At 39.8% G+C, this 22,407-nt stretch overlaps 1 protein-coding gene across 2 annotated transcripts in view; it reads left to right on the forward strand.

Moving 5' to 3' along the window:
• LOC109422161 (phospholipid-transporting ATPase IF-like) overlaps window positions 1–22,407 on the forward strand; it is a 427,692-nt gene that overhangs the window by 385,315 nt on the left and 19,970 nt on the right. Inside the window, exons 1-2 of one of the 2 annotated variants that reach the window (XM_062844297.1) lie at window positions 5,394–5,534; window positions 5,608–5,815. In XM_062844297.1, the coding sequence (XP_062700281.1) occupies window positions 5,532–5,534; window positions 5,608–5,815 (211 nt within the window). In that variant the 5' untranslated portion in view covers window positions 5,394–5,531. Of the gene's footprint in view, window positions 1–5,393; window positions 5,535–5,607; window positions 5,816–22,407 lie in introns of those variants that run through there. The other variant, XM_062844296.1, reaches the window with a different exon arrangement.

Here is a 22,407-nt window from a genome sequence, read left to right on the forward strand (position 1 = left end):
TCAGCCCTGTCGAATTAAATTATAAGAATATGCTATCTATGGAGGATTTTCAATTTTTCATGGAGCAATTCATATTTTCTATGGTGCAGTTTGATAATACTTATGGAGAATTCATCTATTTCCTATGGTGCAATTTAAATTTTTTATGGTGCAATTTAATTTTTCTATGGAGCAATATTCAATTTTCTATGGGCACAATTTCAATTTTTTATGGAGCGTTTGCATTTTTCTATGGAGCATTTGTATTTTATTATGGAGCATTTCAGTATTATTTATTGGTGCAAAATTTCACTTTTAATGAGAAAATTTTATGTTTTACCGGTACATTTTTTATAAAGTATGGAACGTTTTCAATTATTTATGGGTAACATTGCACATTTTCATGGAACATATGTTCTTTCTTTATGGAGCACTTTTTGATTTTCTATGGAGCGTTTCCATTTGTTTATGGGTGCATTAAATAGGCTGCCGTGCAAAATTTCAACTCGATCGGAGAAACTATATTTTAGCGCCAGCCGTTTTAAGTTTTCATACGATTTACTATGGGGAAAATCACTTTTTCAAAGAAAAATCGCCACAGGTTGCCCCTTAACCCTTAAAAATATATCGATGAATGATTGCTGTAGGAAATTTTACGAGGAACAAACTCCCTGAAGACCGAAAAGCAATCTAAGGCATGTGGAAAAAGTTATTGACTGAAAACCGAATGGTATGCCAATGCTGTTTAACATGTAAGGAATAACAATAAATAATAAAATCTCGTAATTTTATCGATCGGGTAAGGCTTAATAACTATTTCCACGAATGTCGCATAGCTTTGCGGTCTTCGGAGGTCTGATTCCTCGTGAAGTTATCTACAGAAATCATTCAACGACTTAATTTTAGCGATCAATGGGTGACCTCAAGCGATTTTTCTTTGAAGAAGTAAGTTTTCCCCATAGTAAATCGTATGAAAAACTAAGAATGGCGGGCGCTAAGATATAGTTTCTTCGATCGATCTGAAATTTTCCACAGTTGATATGGCACCAAAATGGAACTCAAAAAGTATACAGGAGTTGTAGTTTTTCCATTTTTTATATTTTCCCATATAAACCGTGTACCTGGCTAATATCTATTCCTCGCATTTTTAACGAAAAGTACCAAAATGTCAATTCCTGTAAGAGATTCTTCACTGATGGGTCTCGCATAAATGGATCCACTGTTTCGGTGTCTTCAATGAAGATTTCACCGCCTTCCGCAAACTTCAGGAACCTTGTTCGGTTTATGTTGCTGAGCTGGCAGCAATCAACTTCGCTTTGGGGATGATTTCCAACATGCCCGTAGACCATTTCTTCATCTTCTTGGATAGCCTTAGTTCGATTGACGCACTCCGGTCGATGAAACCTGTAAAACATCCATCTTACTTTCTTACAAAAATAAGGGAGCAGATGGATGCACTGGTCGAAAGATCCTACAGGATTACCTTTGTATGGGTCCCCTCACATTGCTCAATTTATGGCAATGAGAAGGCGGACTCTCTCGCAAAGGTGGGCGCACAGGAAGGTGAGATCTATGATAGAAGAATTTCATATGATGATTTTTTCCATCTTGTTCGCCAGAGTTGGCAAAATGATTGGCGAGATGGCCAGCTGGTACGGTGGTTACATTCCATTATTCCTAATGTTTCTTTGCGAGTGTGGTGGTATGGTCTGGATGTAAGTCGCAAATTCAATCGCGTGAAGTCAAGACTTATGTCCAACAATTACTCGCTAGACGCGCATTTACACAGGATTAACCTCGCGTTGAGCAATGTTTGTACTAAGTGCGATTCCGGTTATGATGACATCGACCACGTAGTTTGGCAATGCCCGGATAATGAAGCCTCCAGAGCGCTACTATTGGATACCTTTGAGGGCCGAGGTAGACAACCCTTTGTTCTTGTGAGAGATGAGTTGGGGACCCGCGATGTCACATACATAGGATGTTTTTTCGACTTTCTTCGCTCTGCTGGTGTAAAAGTTTAATTCGCTTGTGTTTTCTTCTCCAGTTTTTTTTCTCTGTTTTGTCCTCTTTGTGTTACCAAGCTGCTCCTGGCCATCCGGAAGACAAAGTCCAACAACAAGTTGGTACCAACAACACAAGGCACCGAATACGCTAGCAAGATGCGATTCACCCCCGGATGAGCAGCAGTGAAACCTTTGGCCTTACCCTGTCCATCCCTCAAAATGTGACCTTCTAACCTCGAGCTGCCACGAGTACCCTGGCTTCCACCCAATACTAACAGATATCCTTAAAAATTTATTACTCCGTATAATGCATACTATTAAGTACAAAGAAAGATCCTCGGCTCGAATTAGATAAAAAAAAAACCAGATTAATCCACCTAGTGGTGATAGTGCCTTTCTCGTCGGATATGTACTCATGAACTTTTCGTCGACGTTAGTCAAAATGTTCCTGAATCCTGAAAACACTTCATATAGAAAAGCAACAATTTTAACAAAGTCATCATCGATATTCGAAACTTATTGATGATATTGATGAAATGGTGTGATTTGAAGAGATCGCTTTGGTCACGGTTTTGTTCTTTTGCATATATAATCTTATAATCTTACCCAACGTTTACATGCTATCAAAAAAGCCACAATTTGATTTATCGCTTTGACATTTATTATGTTCACCTTTATAATTCCGCTATTTGGGGTGCAGCTTGCATGGGTTTTGTTAATTTTTGCGTTTGACCACTTCCGGCGGGACACCTGCAACCGATTCCGGTTGTCTCAAATATGGTCTGAGACTATGTTTTTGTCAACTGTTCATCGGGTTACCTGAAAAGCTTCTTGCTAACCGTTCGGCAAATTTTTGAAAAAGCCGCGATTTTATGTATCGCGTGATTTTGGTTCACTTATATTAAATCACTTCCGATGGAGCACCCGCAACCGATTCCGAAATATTATTACAAGTTCTAGATGTGGCCTGAGACTATTTTCTTGTTGACCGTTCATCAGATTATCAAAAACACCGCTATGTTTTAGTTCCCTTCTATATTTTACCACTTCCGACGCATTACTCGTCTTGTCACCAGTTCTGGAACACTATCGGGTCTCCCAAATATGGTCTGAGATTATTTGTTGATTAACTGTTTATCTTGTTACTGAATAAGTCATTGATATGTCGCATGTATTGGTTCTCTTTAACATTTGACCATTTCTAGTGGGACTCCCGTAATCGGCTCCGTAACACACTGATACGGCTTGCGTCTATTTTCTTGCAACTGTTCAACATGTTACCTAAAAAGCCGTGATTTGAGCTATCGCATGCATGGGTTTGGTGTCACTTCCGGCCCGGAACCGGTTGCGGAAAACTACCGATAGTCTCTTAAATAGTCTGAGCCTATCTGCTTGCTAAAGTTTATTAAGTTATCAAAAAAAAACATGGGTTTGGTTCAATTTTGTATTTGACCGCTTTCGGAGGGAAACCCGGAACTAGTTTCGGCACTACTGACAGTCCATAATGTGGTCTTAGCCTACTTCCTCAATAACCGGTCATCAAGTTGTCGAAAAAGCCGTGATTTGATGTGCCGTATGCAAAAGTTTTGTCAACTTCTATATACGCAGCACTACCGGTTCAGATATGGTCTGAGACTGTTTTCTTGCTAACTGTCCATCAGGTTATTGAAATTGCCGCAATTTGATGAGTCGCATGCATGGATTTGGTTCACTTTTATATTTTACCACTTCCAGCGGGACACCCGGAACCGGTTCCGGAACACTACCGGTTCAGATATGGTCTGAGACTGTTTTCTTGCTAAATGCTCATCAGGTTATCGAAAATGCCGCAGTTTGATGTATCGCATGCATGGATTTGGTTCACTTTTATATTTGGCCACCTCCGGCGGGACATCCGGAACCGGTTCCGGAACACAAACGGTTCAAATATGGTCTGAGATTGTTTTCTTGGTAACTGTCCATTAGGTTGTCGAAATTACCGCCATTTGATGTGTCGCATGCATGGATTTGGTTCACTTTTATATATGGCCACTTCCGGCGGGACACCCGGAACCGGTTCCGGAACACAACCGGTTCCGATATGGTCTGAGACTGTTTTCTTACTAACTATTCATCAGGTTATCCAAAATGCCGCAGTTTGATGTGTCGCATGTATGTGTTTGTTACATTTTTATGTATGGCCCCTTCCAAGGGTACTGGCCCGGAACACGTAAATGGCCATAACTCCGGAACGGCTAGACCGATCCGAACCATTTTCAATAGGAAACAATGGGACCAGATTCCGCGTCGAATTAACCGTCGGTCATTAAAATCGGTTGAGGTTTACTTTCAAAAAGTGATGTGAGTTTTTTTTTGTACACATACACACATACACACATACACACACACACACATACACACACACAGACATCACCTCAATTCGTCGAGCTGAGTTGATTGGTATATGTGACTTGACCCTCCGGGCATTCTATCAAAAAGTCGTTTTTGGAGTGAACATATAGCCTTTCCAGTACACTTAGTGTACGAGAAAGGCAAAAATGAATTGGTCTTGAGCATAGCAAGCTTCATCCAATTCCGTGGTAATTTGACTAAGAAACAGAATAAATACTTTGTCCGGATTTTGGTGTGAACGGCCTTTACTCGCGGAAGCTCTTGGATGACCCAGGACACCTTTGCAAATTAGTTCTCTAAAGAACCAACCGCCATGGATCAGTAGGATGTAAAACCGCATCATTATTATAACAATTAACCATTCATTACGCTTGTAAATCTTCAGGCTTGTACTCACGGAAGTTCTTGGACAACCTAGATGCTCTTTGGAAATTGGTCCTTTGCAGAATAATACCCCATGGGCCCGCCATAGACCTTAAGCCTTCGCGGAAGTTCCTGAATAACCTAGAAAATCATTAAAAACTAGTTCTCTACAGAACTGGGTTACGGTGTTTAATGAATCCCCCCAATGTCTCTAAATGGCGTTCAACTTTTCCAGAGATTTCAAGATTCCAGCAGATCATGCATGTTATCATTTGTTGCTAACATATATCAAATTATTCTTGTACATTTGAAGGACTCAATTTGGTCCTTGATTTCTATGAAACTTTCTTTGAAATTACAGTCTTGTAATTCCAGGCCCACTCATCATCTGATATCGATAGAATGTTTGCAAGGGTGATATTTCAAAAACCGGCCACTGATAAAAATGGTATCAGCCGAGGTATGACTGTGATACCATGATAGGATAGGAAGTTCGTTTACACGCTGCTGCTGATGGAACGATCTTTATCACGGGCTGGTAATGCGAATGTTTTATCGCTCCGTTGAATGTGTGCCGATATCGTTCCGCCGATTTAGGTACAAACGTCGACAACGACGACGTTGGTTACGTTCGTTGACTGGGCTGGGCCATTTTTCACCCCACAGCGGGTATCGCCTCGAAGTTAGGTTACAAGATGACGAATCACAAACAATATTTACGTTCATAAGAGTACCAAGTTCTGAATGGACAGGTTCGATCACTATCGATTCGCGAGTGTCTAACAACGTTAAATGGTTGCCAATTCGATCACCCAAGCCGTCTTCATTCGTTTCTAATCAATGAATTTCTCTTCCCCCAAAAACACAGGGAAACCGCGTATCGCAGGAGCCCGACTCGCTCAGCATCAAAGTCGGCGGCGAGAATCACGACAAGAAGCCCAAGCGCCATGAAACCAACCGCATCAAGTCGACCAAGTACACGTTGCTCACGTTCCTGCCGCTCAATCTGGCCGAGCAGTTCCGGCGGATAGCGAACTTCTACTTCCTGTGCATGACGATCATTTCGATCGTTATCGGTGAGTACCCTAGCCTATCCGTTCCGACGCACTATCAGCGAGTTCAAAGTTGCCACATTATTGGGCAAATGTGTATCGTCATCGTGATCATAGGAGCCCATTCGTTATCATCAACAGCATATCATTTGCCATGAATTGGTTTTATTGTTTTTTGGTGTTTATTTTTTCTGCGACGTTTGACGTTCACTTGTGCCATTTCAATACGCCACAGTATTTATTTATTAGTGCTAAATTTGAGCGCGACATAACTGCGCTCTGACGCTCTTCCACCGCACCCGCGGTCGCATCATCACAGTCAGTCGGTTGGTCTTAGTAGGCGTCTCCAACTGACTCATTAGCATAGGTGCGACACTTTAAGTTCAATGTCAATGTTTGCTACGATGCGATGTTTGCAGTAGCGTATGGTAGGTGGAACATCCGATTGGTACAAATCAGGTGCCTAAAGGAGGAAGTATCAGTCGTTCCGAATCAAACGGCATATCTTCTGTAAGTCATTGACTAACCCAACAACTTTGCCGAAGATACAATTTTTCTAGGTAATTAGCATCCTGAGATGTATGACATAAAGCCTGTATCCGCAATAATCGGGACACATAAATTAGGCTGTAAATATGTAATAGATACATTAAAATTGCTCAAATTTGGCCAAATCAAATTGATAAAAGTTGATGAAATTATGCAAGAAAGTGTCTCTATAAGTACATATCATAACTGCTAACGAAATTTCATAATTATCGTCACAGAACTTTGAACTGTAGCGTAAAAGAACCATCTACCATGCGAATGAAAATTGGTCATGATTGTACAAAATGCTTAAAACCACGTCTGTTTGTGTTTCATCCACAGTTAAAAGTAATGCATCGATTTTAATGAATTTGGCACAAATAATAAACATACACCAAAGAGTTCTCAGTCAATTATTAGACCAATTTTACCGATTCACTATAGAGCTACACTGCCGTTCTACGCCCGATTGTCCCATGTTATATGGAAATCCCATATAACATGGGACAATTATGCGTATAACGGCAGTACAGCCGTACTTCTGTGTCCCGATTATTGCGGATACAGGCTTTATAAAATTTTCACGCTCGGTGGCGCCACCTATGTGTAAAATTCCCAATAAAATGGTCCGTCGTTAGTGAATACTTAATCCAAGAAACAACTTTCCCGAAGACACCATATTTCCACGTAGTCCTGATTTTGATATATATATATATATGGTTCTATAACATTTACCCGAAAACCATTTACCCGAAAGACATTTACCCGAATGACATTTACCCGAACGTCATTTACCCGAATGCGACAAATACCCGAATGCGACAAATACCCGAATGCGACATTTACCCGAATGCGACATTTACCCGAATACGACATTTACCCGAAAGGGACACTTACCCGAAAAATAAAAAAAATGTGTACTTGATCCCCATATGATTTGTCAATAATAAATATGTTATGGCCCGGTATCATATAGCAGGCTTTGGTTAGACCTAATAATCATCAGACTGAGTGATCATCAAGCACTCTGGTACAGGACTAACTTGCTGTCACAATGCTATTTTAATCAAAGGATTTTTGTTGATATTCTATTCTTTTACGGCTCCATCCAATTAGCCCGAACGTCAATCCGAATCAATCAGGAGGTCGCCCAAAAAATGCAAAATTAGCTACTTATATACACGATCACAAACTGGCAGCCATACCGCAAGTATTATCCACTTCTAAGATTTGCCTTCTTTTTAAAATAGGCTGTTCTTTCGAATTTACATTGTCCACCCTTAAACTGTTGGTCGGCTGGTACTGGCTAAACTGGTAACTTCTCCATATAATGTAAGGTATGCGCACAGCAAAATCTGGCCAAAGAAAATCAAGCAGTAATAATTCATTCCAACTTATTCCCAAACCAAAAGCAATTCATCGTAAAAAAGCATTAATTTACTTTAAATCAACATCAAGACATTGCTGATTTGACTTGTTATATCCGTCATCTCGAGTTTTGAGCTTGAGTCCTTCCGTAAAGTTTTGCACAGTACCTTCGACCGCATGCCAAGAAATTTTTACCACCTTTGTGTCAAAATCAATCTTATTTTTCGATGAAAGCTGTCGTTCTTGACATTTTTTGAAGGTTCCAATTCACGGTTACTCAATATTTTTCAATTGGGTTGAGTTTTGAAGTGTATGAGATTTTACGTTTTTTGGAAAAATGCAGTACAATATCTACATAGTTTTCTGCATACAAACGCAAGCATTCTCCGCCAAAAACAGGGGACAAAAATCAATTCAAATCAATACACAATATCTAAGCTTTTGAATAAGGGGTGCCAGCCATTTTTCCCGACATTTCCCGTAGTGAAAAAGATGATTTGCTGTACATGTATTTCTAAAAGTTCGGTTTTTCAAACCACAAATTCATATTGTTGACCAAACTATGTATTTCTTGCCAAACTTCGATTTTTTCTTGCTCTTAAGTTGATCTGCAACCTTTCCAGGTTGTAATGATGTATAGAACCGAATACTTGAAAGCTATCTTAGGTCTGCGGGGACGGTCGCTTTAATGTACATTGTCAGATTTTCAGCACGTTTGTGCAAAAACTTTTCGAGGACTTCTTGTTCCCTTGACTCTATTTTAAACACAATGTCAAAATATATCCCGAAGTAAATATTTTTCGATTCCTTACACAATAAGCTTTCATTTGCGCTAGAGATTGCCACGATTCGTTGAAAATAGAGAAATTTCTATCCAAAATGCGGTGGCTAGATTTTGCTGTGTGCATACCTTATTCATTCTTTCCATAAGAGGCTACTTTTGCGAGTTGGAGTTGAAATGTTATTTAGTTTGTTGCGGACGAACTACTAACTCCATAGGAGACCCGTGAATCCATATTTCTATCTATATCCTTTAGGGAACTATTATACATATCTATCGGGGTGATGACCCATTTGGGGAAATGGCTTTTGGAATAATGTCCTATTCGAGGTTATGATGGCATTCGGGGTAAGGGGGTAGAGTTTCTTTAACAGACATAGTATAACTGTGTTGTTTGGTGGCCAAACTATTACCTATCCTTCGGAGATTTCCCCTTCTTCTCTTCAAAGGCTGTTCTTTCGAGTTGCACTGCTGCATATTTTGTAGGCGTTCGAACTACTAACTGCACAACAAACATTGTTGCTGTACAATAGAAGAATAAGTCAAACATAAGCTTAATTTTTGAAATTTTGATTGAATAAGCTGTTATTCAGCTACCATTATTGTCAGTTGGGATGCATATAAGTTTTGTCCTTGTTTCGATTAAATGATGTTCTTTTAAATTACACTCTTACATGATTGAGTGATGGATTCCAAGTCTACATCTAAGATTTTTTCCTTCTTTTAATAATGGGATGTTCTGTTTGGTGAACAATCTGCAAACTTTTCTGTCAAATATTATTTTCTAATGATATGTTGATTTTCCGAGGGCTGTTTCTAATCGTTTCGAACTAATGACACCTTGGTCTACAAACAGAGATTTCCCCTTCTTTAAATCATAAACTGTTCTTTGCTTATCAAAAGAACAGCATATGAATCAAAGAAGGGTAAATATCTAGAGTGAACGCTAACAGCGTTAACATAACAAATGTAAGCTGCAGTTATGAATTTTATTCATGCATATGCCCTGTGAATTCCTATCGCGGATCATTTCAGGAAAAATTTGATAAAATGGGTTCTTGAGGAATATCAAAATGCTTTTCTGATCCACAATACAAAATAATACATGCACTTTTTAAATAGAACAAAATAAGTGAACTTTATTTACAAAATCATAATTTGTGCATAGTAATAAACTATTCGGGTAAATGTCGCATTCGGGTAAGTGTCGCATTCGGGTAAGTGTCGCATTCGGGTAAATGTCGCGTTCGGGTAAATGTCGCATTCGGGTATTTGGCATTCGGGTATATGTTACATTCGGGTAAATGGTTTTCGGGTAAATGTCTTTCGGGTAAATGGTTTTCGGGTAAATGTTATAGAATCATATATATATATGTATATATATATATATATATATATATGATCAAATACTCAATACTTACATGCTCACTAGCGCCACCTATGAGTGAAGTTCAGAATTAAACGGTTCATAATGGGTAAGTCCTTGACTTAGCCAACAACATTGTTGAAGACACCGATCTTCCAACAAGTTAGGATCATGATGATGAGGTATAGAAGAATACATTTGGGGTCCAATTGGACCCCAGGTATTCTAAATAGACCATCATTTAAGGTTTTCCTGTAGAGGGTTAAAATCGTGGCCATACTTAAACTTTTCGAAAATAACTAATTTTCGGTGAAAATTTGTAGTGGAAATTCAGGGAATATTTCGTATGAAAACTTTCGAAACATATTTCAATAAAACTCCATATACTTCTTCAGATATTTCATCAGAATCTCTAAGAATATTGGAACACACATTAGGACACAAATTTTCCCTATTGATACTTTATAATCATATAATACACTAAAGATCTTTTTTTGCACGGGGGATACGTACCATGTAAAAAAACGTGCTGATTCGGGAACCCGTATAAAAAAAAACTGAGGGAAATCTGAAAATATTGTATTTGTCCTCACCTGCAGATATCCGAGGATTGTTTTAGAGAGTTAAAGCGGAAAGGGAGGCGGTAGTGTAGTAATGGTTGATTCTGGGGGTTAATGGAGAAGGGGGCAAGGGATGGGTTATGGGCAGAAAAGTGCATACTAATTCTTAGGAAGATTTCAGAGAATGTTTTGAGGTGTTAAGTACTGCTTAGACGGACGAAGCGAATGATTAAGGAGACTGTCAACACCCTACAGGTCCATGGAGCATGGTGGCGTAGAGAAAGATGTTCCAGGACATCCAAGAACTTCCGCGAGTAAAGGCTACAATATCTACGATAGATTGTAGTTACATCACTAATACGGTGCAACATCTTACGTTGTTCTACAAAGAACTAATTTCCAAAGATGTAGTAGGTTTTCCAAGAACTTCTGCGAGTCAAGGCCTGAAGATCTACAAGCGAAATCAATTAATTGTTGTTACGTTACTGATGCAATGTGAAAGATGTTCTAGGCCTTCCAAGAACTTCCGCGAGTAAAGGCCTTAAGATCCACTTGTATAATCAATGTATTGTTCTTACAATACTGATATGGTGCAACATTTTACAGGTCCATGGAGCATTGATCTGAGGAGAACTAATCTCTATAGATATTCTAGGTCCTCCAAGAGCTTCCGTGGGTAAAGGTCTGAAGATCAACAATCGTTATCAATGGTTTGTTGTCACATTACTGATGCAGTGTAACGTCCTACAGATCTATGGAGCATAGTTCTGTTGAGAAATAATATTCAAAGATCTTCTAGGTCCTCCAAGAACTTCCACGAGTAAAAATCTTAAGATCAACACACGTAATTAATGGTTTGTTCTTACATTACTTATGCGGTGCAACATCCTACAGGTCCATTGAGCATTGTGCTGAAGAGAACTCATTTTAAAAGATATGCTGGGTCTTCCATGAACTTGCGCAAGTTAAGGCGAAACTGGAAGCATTTCCTTACTTTTTGGTTTATCATTTTTAATAAAATAACGAAGCAATATTTTCAAAATCGGTTTTCGTACACATGTAGAGTATGGATCAAGGTATCTCCTGAATTTTTCCCTGGTGGAAAAAGTTTTTCGTTTTTGCAGAAACCATTTTTAAACAAAATTGCACAAAAAAATGGTTTTTGCAAAAACGAAAAACTTTTTCCACCAGGGAAAAATTCAGGAGATACCTTGATCCATACTCTACATGTGTACGAAAACCGATTTTGAAAATATTGCTTCGTTATTTTATTAAAAATCAAAAACCAAAAAAATGAGGAAATGCTTCCAGTTTCGCCTTAAGGCCCTAAGATCTAAAAGCGTAATAAATGGATTGTTGTTACATTACTGATGTAGTGTAACGTCCTAAAGGTCCATGGAGCATAGCATAGAAGTGTAGAATTCGCTTTAAGTTAAAATACACATGAATAAAAAAATCTACAGATAATTTGTGTGAGTTCAGTGTTGTTTAATAAAGGTTAAAGCGAAAATTCGGGAAAAGGTTCGAGAAGAACTTTTAAAGAAATTTAGTATTAAAATTTAGGCACTCATTCAGTTTTTTTCCAGAAATTATTTTTTCAATTTTCCAATAGCTCTTTCATAACATCTGGAAATGCTAATGTTCAAATGATTGTTAATAAGAGAGTCCTAAGAGAATCCTTGAGAAATCCTTGGACTAACCCCAAAAGGAATCCCAGAGCGAATCCCAGGAGAAAGCTGGAAAGGAATCCCGTAAGGAAACCATGAAGGAATCACTGAAAGAATTCCGAAAGGAATCCTGGTGGAACCATTGAAAACATCATGGAAGTATTCCATGAAAGAGTTTTGGATAAATTCCAAAAAAGAAAATTCTGAAAGAATTAAAAGAAAGAATTCCTGAAAAATCTTGGAGTAATCCATGCAATAATTTTGAGACAGATTTCTGATGGAATCCTAGAGGAATCTAGCAAAAAAACTCTGACAATCTCTGGGAGAAACTTCTTAAGGAATCCTGGAAGGAGACTGTGAAGAATTCCCAGAAGAATTCCCAGAAGAATTCCCAGAAGAATTCCTAAGACGAATACCGAATAAAAAATATATCAGAGGAGATGTTTCCGAGGGATTACTAAAGGCATCCAGGAGAAATCCCTCATTGAATCTTTGGATAAATACCAGAAAGAATTGCCGAAGAAATCCCAAGAAAATTTTATGAATGAATCTCAAAAGGGATCCCGAACTTATCCCAAAAGTAATCCCTACAGGATTCCCGGGGAAAATCTTCGAAAGAATTCCTAAATAAATTTCTAACGCTATCTCTAAACACAACCTAAAAAAAAAAACAATTAAGAAATCCCGGGAGGAATCAACTGAGGTTTCCCGGGAGGAGTTGCTAAAGGAATTCCTGAAGAAATCCTGCAAAAATAGTGGAGGAATCCCTGATACAATGTTAGCAATAACCCGTGAAAGAATCCTGGGAGGACTCTCTGATAGAATCCCGTAAAATATCCGTAAATGAACCCTGGTCGAATTCCGTGAAGCAATTCCAGGATGAATTACAAAAGAGTTCCTGAAGAAACTCTTGTCAGAACCTTAGAGGAATCCCTGATGAAAACCCATGGGAAAACGAGGAAGGATCAACGAAGGAATCTAGGAAAGAATGCGAAACGAAATCGCAGAAGGAATTCAGAGAAAAATGCTGGTAAAATCCATAAAAATGTTCGGGAGAAACCAATGAATAAATCCCAAGGAAGAATCTATAAAGGAACTCAAGCAGGAATCCCTGGAAGACGAAAAGCCAAGAAACAATTCTGAAGAAATTCTGTGAGAAATCAATAAAGGAACCCCGGAAGAAATAATTCAGGAAGAATCTTCGAAAGAATCCTTTAATGAATCTCGGGAGGAATGCCTGAAAAAATCCTGGGAGGAATCCCCAAAAGATTACCGAATAGAAATGAAGGAATGTCGGAAGGAATCCCGAGAGAAATTTTAATCGGATACCCAAGAAGAATCGGTGAGCTAATCTCTTAATTTTGGGTGGAATCTCTAAAGGCAATCCGGGAAAAAGTAATGGAAAATCCCGGGAGGATTTGCCGAAGGAATCCCGGAAGAGAGCCCGGAAGAAATCTCCATAGGAATCCCAGGAGAATTCTGAAGAAATACCTGACGTGATCTCGGAAAAAAACCATGAAAGAACTCGGAAAGAGTCCCGAGAGAATTACCAAAAAGAATCCCGGGAGTAATCAATGAACGAATTCCTGACAGAGTGCAGCAAAATATTAATGAAACAAATCCCGGGAGAATCCCTTAAAGAATCCCAGGAGGCATCAATGAATGAATCCCGGGAAGAATTTCTAACGGAAAGCCAGACAAAAAACCTGAAGGAATCATAGGAAAGCCAAAACCTATCGAATCATAGGAATCATAGGATAAATCCCTAATCGGAACCCGGGAAGGTTCAGTGATAGAAAAGACTCTCGCAAGGAATTTCGAGGAAAGTCCTTGAATGAATTCCGGAAAATCTATGAAGAAATCCCAAGATGAATCTCTGATGGAATCCCTGGAGGAATCCCTAACGTAACCCCGGGAACATTTTAAAAGAAATCCCGGGAGAAAGCAATGAAGAAATGTCTGAAGGATCTCGGAAGGAATTCTGAAAGAAATCTCTGTAGAATGGCGGAAGAAATTCCTGGAAGAATCCTCAGAAGAATACTTGAAGGGATCTCCGGAAGATCCCTGACTGGCATACTGGGAGGAATTCCAGGAGAAATTCGGGGACGCTGCCGAGGATTGCCTTCCCTTGAAATCTGGTAGGAATTTCTCTAGGGCTTTTGTTGATATTTGCTTGGAAACTTTATCTATATAAATAAAAATGGAATGGTGTTTGTATGTTACGAATAGGCTCAGGAACGGGTCAACGGATCTACACCATTCTTTCAGTGTTTCATTCGTGTAGGGCTCCGACGTGTTCGTACGAAAAAATAATTGAGGAAATCGACCGGGAACGCACCGAAAACGAGGAAGTTTGAAATTCCATTTTGCGGGGCATTTTTCTACAGAGCTGCATGCCAAAAAACACAGTAGGCAGGCAGAACGACGTTTGCCGGGACAGCTAGTCTAGAATATATACTGAAGTTTTGTTTTGAGTTTCGTTTTATTTCACCAGGCATTCAACCAGGAAGTCTTCTATGAATTCATTTCATGAGTTTTGTCACTAATTCTGGTCTATTTGTTTGTAATGCCAAAACAAACCTTCTGAGAAATCAGCGCTAATCAGCTTCCATACTCTGTTTTCCCTTTTTTTTATTTCTTCTAGTAACCCTGTGGACACCGAAAAACACACTAATGGTAACCCTTTTTGCTGTTTTGTTTTTATTTTGCGTTCCATTTCACCCCGTTCCATGAGCAGAATGACGATTGAACCATTTTCAGTTTGAACGATGTGCAGATTAGTGGGGGTCAAATTAAAAAAATGTTCAGATTAGATGCGGTCAGACCAGCGAGGATAGACGGTATATTTTTAGCAGACATTCCACAGTTTTATTAATTCATCAGATGTATACCAAAAGATGTCGAAATTTGGAGTGGCGTTTACGTCGTTTTGCAGAATTACGGCTGTTGTTGTCCCGGTAGACGTTGTACTGCCATTTTGGTTGTGGTTGTTTGACAACTGTTGTGGAGTCATTCCAACACCACGCTCTAGATTAGTTTCATTGCGATCGTGTTGACTTTGTACCCAGCTCATACAAATCACAGTACTTTATTAGTTAATTTTCACATCTATATAGGGTGATTCGCCAATTGTTGAACACTATCTAAATGTTGAACAGTTTCTGAAAACTTTATAATAAATCAAACTTAAGTAATTTGTGCTCAATGTGGACGTCTGATGTAGATCGGTTCCTGGTCATATGGCTGAATTCCATTTTGCCGAATGCCGTTTGGCCGGATGCCATTTGGCCGAATGCCGTTTGGCCGAAAAGGAATTGTAAACGTAAACTCAAGTGATATTACTGTTCCCCACATCAGTATAACTCGAAAGAACAGGCTATGTTTCAAAAAAGGATAAAACTGATAAAATGATGGCAGTTTGAGCGCCAACTAATCACTGTATGGTGGAACTAAGAAGAATAACCTATGATCAAAAGTAGGAAATATTTCTGATGATTAAGTTCTTCTAAATTCTATTGATTTTAATTCGGCCAATCGACATTTGGCCAAACGAGATTCGGCCAAATGGCCGGACACCATGTAGATGCGTTTTTATATGTGCCACGATGTTGTACCAATTATATTGCATAATTATATATATTTTCACGAAAACTGTACAATTCTTAAGATTAATTTTAAGAAATTGCTGTTGAGATTTACTGGCAAACCGAACACAAATATCAAAGACACACCATAGTTATAAAAACTGGCAAAAATTTCCCAAAATGGAGGAGAACGTGATGATCCAATTGTTAAACACTGGTATAACCTAAACTGTTGGCATGACTGCCAGTTTTTTCCACTTCTCCTAATCGTGCATTTCAAGCGGCTTCGGGGGCGTCCAGGGATGTTCCAAAAGGGCTTCAGGAACGTTATAGGGGGTTTCAAGGGGTTCCAAGAGCATTGCAGGGATGTTCCAAAGGAATACAGATGATTAAGGGGGTCCCAAGGGTATATAGGGACGTTCCAGGGGTGTTATTGGGGGTCTTACACGAATGATTCATGGTTTTCAAGCTGTTTAAACGGTGTTCCAGGGGATTAGGGGACCCATGGGAATTCCAGGGGCTCCCAGGAGTGTTCCAGGGGCTTTCAAAAGCATTCCAAAGTGTTTCACGGGGCTAAAGAGCGTTCTAGGAGTTTTCAAGGGGCTTCAGGATCTTTCAGGGGTCCCAGGCGTGTTTTAGGGTGGTAGAGGAGAACGTGTCGAATTATTGAACACTGGCATAATCTAAATGGTTAGCATGACTGCCCTTTTTATTCATTTTACATAATCGTGCACTTCAAGGGGTGTCAGGGGCGTCCGGGGATGTTCCAGAGGGCTTCAGGAACGTTAAAGTTTTCAACGGGTTCCAAGAGCGTTGCAGGGGCGTTCCAGAGGGATTCAGAAGATTAAGGGGGTCCCAGGGGCGTTACAGGAAAGCTAAGGAATGTTCCAGGGGTTTTCAAGGAGTTTCAGAGGCGCTCCATGAGTGTTCCAGGGACTTTTAAAAGCTTTCTAGAGTGTTTCAGAGGGCTCTGGCGCGTTCTAGGGGTTTTCAAGGGGCTTCGGGAGATTTCAGGGAGTCCCAGGGGTATTTCAGGGGTGTTTTAGAGGTTTCCCAGGGGGATCCCAAGGGGTTTCAGGGGCGTTCTAGGGGTATTCCTGGGAGTTTTAGGTGGTTTCAGGGGCGTTCCCGAAGATATGTCGCTGATATCACCTGATACCCAGAAAATGCTTGGAACATTTTTGAATATTCCTTGCCACTTTCTTGAGCTCCCCCTGAATCCAGTATTGCAAAAATTCATCTCATTCATGTGAACATTATCCAACAAATCTTTCCATCAGAAGGGATCCCGAAAGAAATCGCTGAAAGAATCCCGGTGAAAACCCTCGAAAAAAATCCTGAATGATTCTCCGATGGAATGTCTACAGGAATCCTGGAAAAATCAATTAAGAAATCCCGGGAGTAACCCCTGATAGAGTTCCGCAAAATACTTGTAAAGGAATCCCGTACAAATTCCCTGAATGAATCTCGGGAGGAATTCCTAACGGAATTACGGAAGGTATTACTGGAAGAACCCTTGTAAGAACCCGGGTGAAATTCCTGAATGAAACCTGGGAAGAATGCAGAACGAAATTTGGAGGGAAATCTCGAGAAAAATGCTGGAAGCAATTCATAAAAGCCTCTTGAGAGAAATCAATGAAATAACCAATGAAAACTCTGTAAAAGAATCCTGGGAGGAATCCCTGCAAGCGCTATTGGCGGAAACCCAGGAGAAATATCTGTAGGTAGACATCCCGAGAGAATTCAATGAAAAGGGGGAAACCAGGGCCCATATAGCCGAGGCGGTAAACGCACGGATATTCAGCATGACCATGCTGAGGGTGACGGGTTCGATTCCCGGTCGGTCCAGGATCTTTTCGTAAAGGAAATTTCCTTGACTTCCTTGGGCATAGAGTATCTTCGTGCCTGCCTGTTACGTCCTGGAGTTCGGGGTGGCCGGGAGACATAACTGTCTAATTAAACTCCCAGGCGTAGCGAAATAACACATTAAAATGTAGCTTTATTTACACTAATAAAATGTACAATACAAGGACGACACGTTACTACACGAAGGCTACATTACTTCTAATCTAATTAATCTCTGCGATTGTGCATCGGCCGAAGGCATATTACAATGCTATCGGCGAGCACGCAGAACGGCGAGAGCATGAGAGACTTTCCAATCCAGTGGTTCTCAACACTGCCACACGATATACACATTCAAAATGGTCATTGGCAGAGGAAGCTCTCAGTTAATAACTGTGGAAGTGCTTATAGAACACTAAGCTGAGAAGCAGGCTTTGTCCCAGTGAGGATGTTACGCCAAGAAGAGAAGAGGAGAGGAGGGGAAACCAGGGAGAAATCTTTGGAGAAATCTCTGAAACACAAAGAAATCTCTAAAATAATCCCCAAATTAATTTTGAGAGGAATGCCTAGAAGAGTACCGGGAAAATCCCTAAGGAATGCCGGAAAATCAATGAAGGTATGTCGGATAGAATCCCGGAAGAAATCTCGAACGGATTACCGGGAAGAATCTCTGAATGAATCATGGGGGGGAATCTCTTAAGGAAACCCGAAAAAAAAAAAACTCGGGTACAATCCTGGAAAAATCTTTGATGGTATCTGAGGAATAGTCCATGAACGAATCCGAAAGGAGTCCCGGGAGAATTCCCTAGAAGAATCCCGGGAGTGAATAATGAACAAATCCTGGGAAGAATTCCTGACAGAATGCAGCAAAATATTGCTGAAACAAATCCCAGTAAAGATCTCTAAAATAATCTCGGGAGGAATTATTGAAAGAACCCTGAGAGGAACTTTTAACGGAATGCAATACAAAAAATCCTTCAGAAATCCCTGAAGGAATCCTAGGATAAATCCCTAAAGAAAACCCGGGAGAGCTCAATGATAGAAATTCGGAGAGACTCTCAAAAAGAATCCCGAGTGAAATCGCTGAAGAAATCCGGAATCCTCGAAAGAATACCGGGAGAAATCTGTGGAGACGTCTCGCTAATAAGCTCTAATGGACTCCCTGACGGAAACCCAGGCTTTAAATAAGTCCCGGGAGAAATGAATAGAGGAATCCCTGGTAGAAACCCTGTCAGAATCTGGAACTGAATCCTGGTAGAAATCTCTGTATGTGTCCTGGGAGGAATTCCTGAAAGAATTCTAAAGAAATCCCCAAAAAATCCCTAAAATCTGCTCGAGAACTTTTCTTAAGATTTGGTTGGACAATTAATATGGAATATCTTCTGATGTTTTGTTTCATTTCATCAGGGATTGAACCAGGAAGTCCTTCATGAATTTATTCTATCAGGAATGACTGAGGGAATCTAAAGAAAAAATCCTTGGAAAACCTAGAGAAGCCCCTGCAAGAACCGGTAGAGGTATTCTGGAAGAATATGTAAACAAGGCCCTGAAGAAATAGCAGGAGGAATTTCCGAAGGAATCTCAGGAAGATTTCCTGGAAGAATTTCAGCCATAATGCTTGGATAAATTTATATAGGAATCTCTAGAAGGATAGTATGAACTTCTGAAGGACTTGCAGGAAGAACCGCAGGAGGAGTTGTTTGAAATATTCTTGGAAGAAGGCCAAAAGGAGTTTCTGAAGGAATTCCAAGACGAATTTCCAGAGGAATCTTTGGATAAAATCTGTAGAGAATTCCTGGATGAGTCCTTGGAGAAATCCCTGGTAGAACAACCCCAGGAATTTCTGCAAGAATTTCAGGAAGATTATCTGGTAAGATCCCAGCAAAAAAGCCAGGAGAAAGCTCTTGAAGAATCCGTAGCATAATTTCTAAAGTATCACAGTTAGAATTTTTGGAAGAAGAATAGCTGGAAGAATCGCAGGATTTGCTTGAGGAATCCCAGCTGGAATATTTGAATGAATTCCTAGAATTCCGGGAGATATCATAGAAGTAATTTCTAGAGAAATCCTTGAATCAGGAATGTCCGGGATATCCTAAGAGAAGTTCCTCTAACAAATGACTGGAGGAATACCTACAGATCTCCTTGAAATAATAGGGAGAAGTATACTGGAGGTCCCAGTGGAGGAATCCCTAATAAAATCGCAGGAGGATCTTCTGGAGAAACCCATGAGGAATCTCAGAAGCAATTCCATGAGGAACTCCTTAGAAAATCCCAGGAACACTTTCTTAACAAATTCCTGGAAGAATTTCGGTTGAAAAAAAAAATATGGAGGAATCCATGTCTGCAATAATTTTTGGTTTAATTATTGTTGGAATCTTTGAATGGACTCAAAAAAGATTGTTTTGTAAAATGTTTTAAGGAACTCCTGGATTATTTTGGTGTCCGGCCATTTGGCCGAATGCCGTTTGGCCGAATGTTATCTGGCCGAAAGGGTAGTTTGGCCGAATGCCGTTTGGCCGAATCATGATCAAAAGAATTCAGAGGAAGTTTTTGACATTCTAACTGCTAATATGATTATCAGAAGTATTTCATCCTTTTAATCATAGGCTTTTCTTTCTAGTTTTATTATTCAGGGATTAGTTGGCGTTGAAACTGCCAATATATCATCAAAGATTTTTCCTTCTTTGAATCATAGGCTGTTCTTTCGAGTTATACTGAGCCGGGTAACAGTGGTATGGTCACTTGACTTCAACATTCATTTTTCGGTCAAACGGCATTCGGCTAAATGGCGTTCGACCAAATGACCCGAAACCGATTTTTTTTTGCTAATCTCTGATAAAATTTCCTGTATGGGTTTCTGGAAGATATGGCTCTGAACCGCTATAGATATCCCAGGATAAATTCCCGGAGGAATGTCTGGTGAAACCCAAAGATGAATTCTTGAAAAAATCTCTGGTGCAATCTATGATGGAATGACTGGAGGAAGCTATGGTAAAAATCCTGGAGGAATTCGTCGATGCATCCTTGCCGAAGTATTTGAAGAAAAAAATCTAAAGGAATTGTGGGAGGAATTCTTGGTGCATTTCGTGGAACAAACCCTGAAACAATCACTATCGGAACCCTGCAAAATTTCAATGGAAGAATTTGCGAAGGAGAAACTTCTAGAGAAGTCCCTTGTTGAATTTCTGAAAGAATCCCTGAGGAAGTTCCTGAATAAATGCCTAAAGGAATTTCTGAAGGTGTCCTTGAAAGTATTCGTAAAGAAATCCCAGGTATTTTGCTCTTAGCATGACGTTTGTTTTAATTGAATACTAGTGAAAATTCGTGTTGCAGTAGCACTTAACTGCACTCTATAGCAGCACATGGTTCTACAAAGTCCTTCCTACCGGAACCGGTTCTGGCATATCTGGAAAATTTGGCATGCTGTTTTTGTATTCCATGAACATGAACACCGCAAAATTTAGCCATTCTACCAAGCTTGGCATTTGGTAAAAAATCTAAGATAAGATTGAAGTGGTTTTTTTGGAGAAATATTTGGCGAAATTTCCTGTGGTTCTCGAGTAAAAATGGTTTGATAATTGTGGAAAAAAACCTTAATTATTGAAATTAATTATTCTACTGATATTTCCAGTGAGGAAATGATTGCTGCCCGTGCAGAGCAATCTAATTTAGCGAATCATGCTAAAAAATTGCGTCATCTTTTCATTAAGTGTAAGTTGTGATAATACGACCCAGGGGGTCCAAAATATATGGGGGTCCAAATTATATTGGTTACCCTATAGCGTTGGACCTACAGGTACAAAACGCAACTTCCGAAAGACGTTCAGAACGTTGAGGAAGAACTTCGGGAGGAATTGCTGAGGGACTCCCGGAAGTAATGCCGGAAGAAACCTCTGAAGGAATCCTGGGAAGAAAATCCAGGAAGAATTCTGAAGAAATTTCTGATGGAATCTTGGGAATACTCCATGAAAAAATCCGGTAGGAGTCCCGGGAGAATTCGCTGAAAGAATCCCGGAAGAAATTCCTGACAGAATGTAGCAAAATATTTCTAAAACAAATGCTGGAAAAATCCCAAAAAAAAATCTCGGAGAGAATCAATGTAGCAATCCCGAGAGGAATTCTTAACGAACTGCAATAAAAAAAAACCTTGAGAAATCCCTGAAGGAGTCCTAGGATAAATCCTTAAAGGTAACCCGGGAAGGATCAATGATACATACCCGGAAAGACTCTTAAAAGAAATCCCTAGGGAAATCGCTGAAGAAACTCCGGAATCCTCGAAAGAATACCGGGAGAAATCTGTGAAGACATCCCGCTAAAAAGCTCTGATGGATTCCCTGACGGAGATCCAGGCTTTGAAGAAGTTCCGGGAGAATTCAATAGAGAAATCCCTGGCAGAAACCCTGCCTGGAATGGGGAATCTGGAATAGGAGAAATCTCTGTAGGGTGAAATTCCTGAAAGAATTCTAAAGAAATTCCTAAAAAATCTCGGGAGTAATCGCTTTAGAAATACCAGGAGGAACCCTTGAAAGTATCCCTAGAGGAATTCCTGAAAGAATCCCAGAAGTATACTTGAAGGGATCCTCGGAAGAACCCTGAGTGGAATACCGAGAGGACCAGGAGCAATCCGGGGATGAATTTGAAGGGAATTCTTGGAGGAAATGAAAGAACTCTGGACGAATTCCGTGAAGGAATTCCGGGATGGATCAATGAAGATTACCAAACGATTTGCGGAGGCAATCGCTTAAAAAATAAATTCATAAAAAAAAAATCTCCGCAGAAATCAATGAATACATCCCTAAAAGAGTCTCTAAAGGAATCCAGGGAGGAATACCTGGAAGAACTCTTCACGGAAACCTAAGAAAATATCTGAGGTTTACCGGGGAGAAATCCCAAGTAATCAAAAGTTCAGATAAAAGG

The sequence above is a fragment of the Aedes albopictus genome, chromosome 1 (genome assembly GCF_035046485.1).
Source record: "Aedes albopictus strain Foshan chromosome 1, AalbF5, whole genome shotgun sequence".
NCBI lineage: Eukaryota > Metazoa > Arthropoda > Insecta > Diptera > Culicidae > Aedes > Aedes albopictus.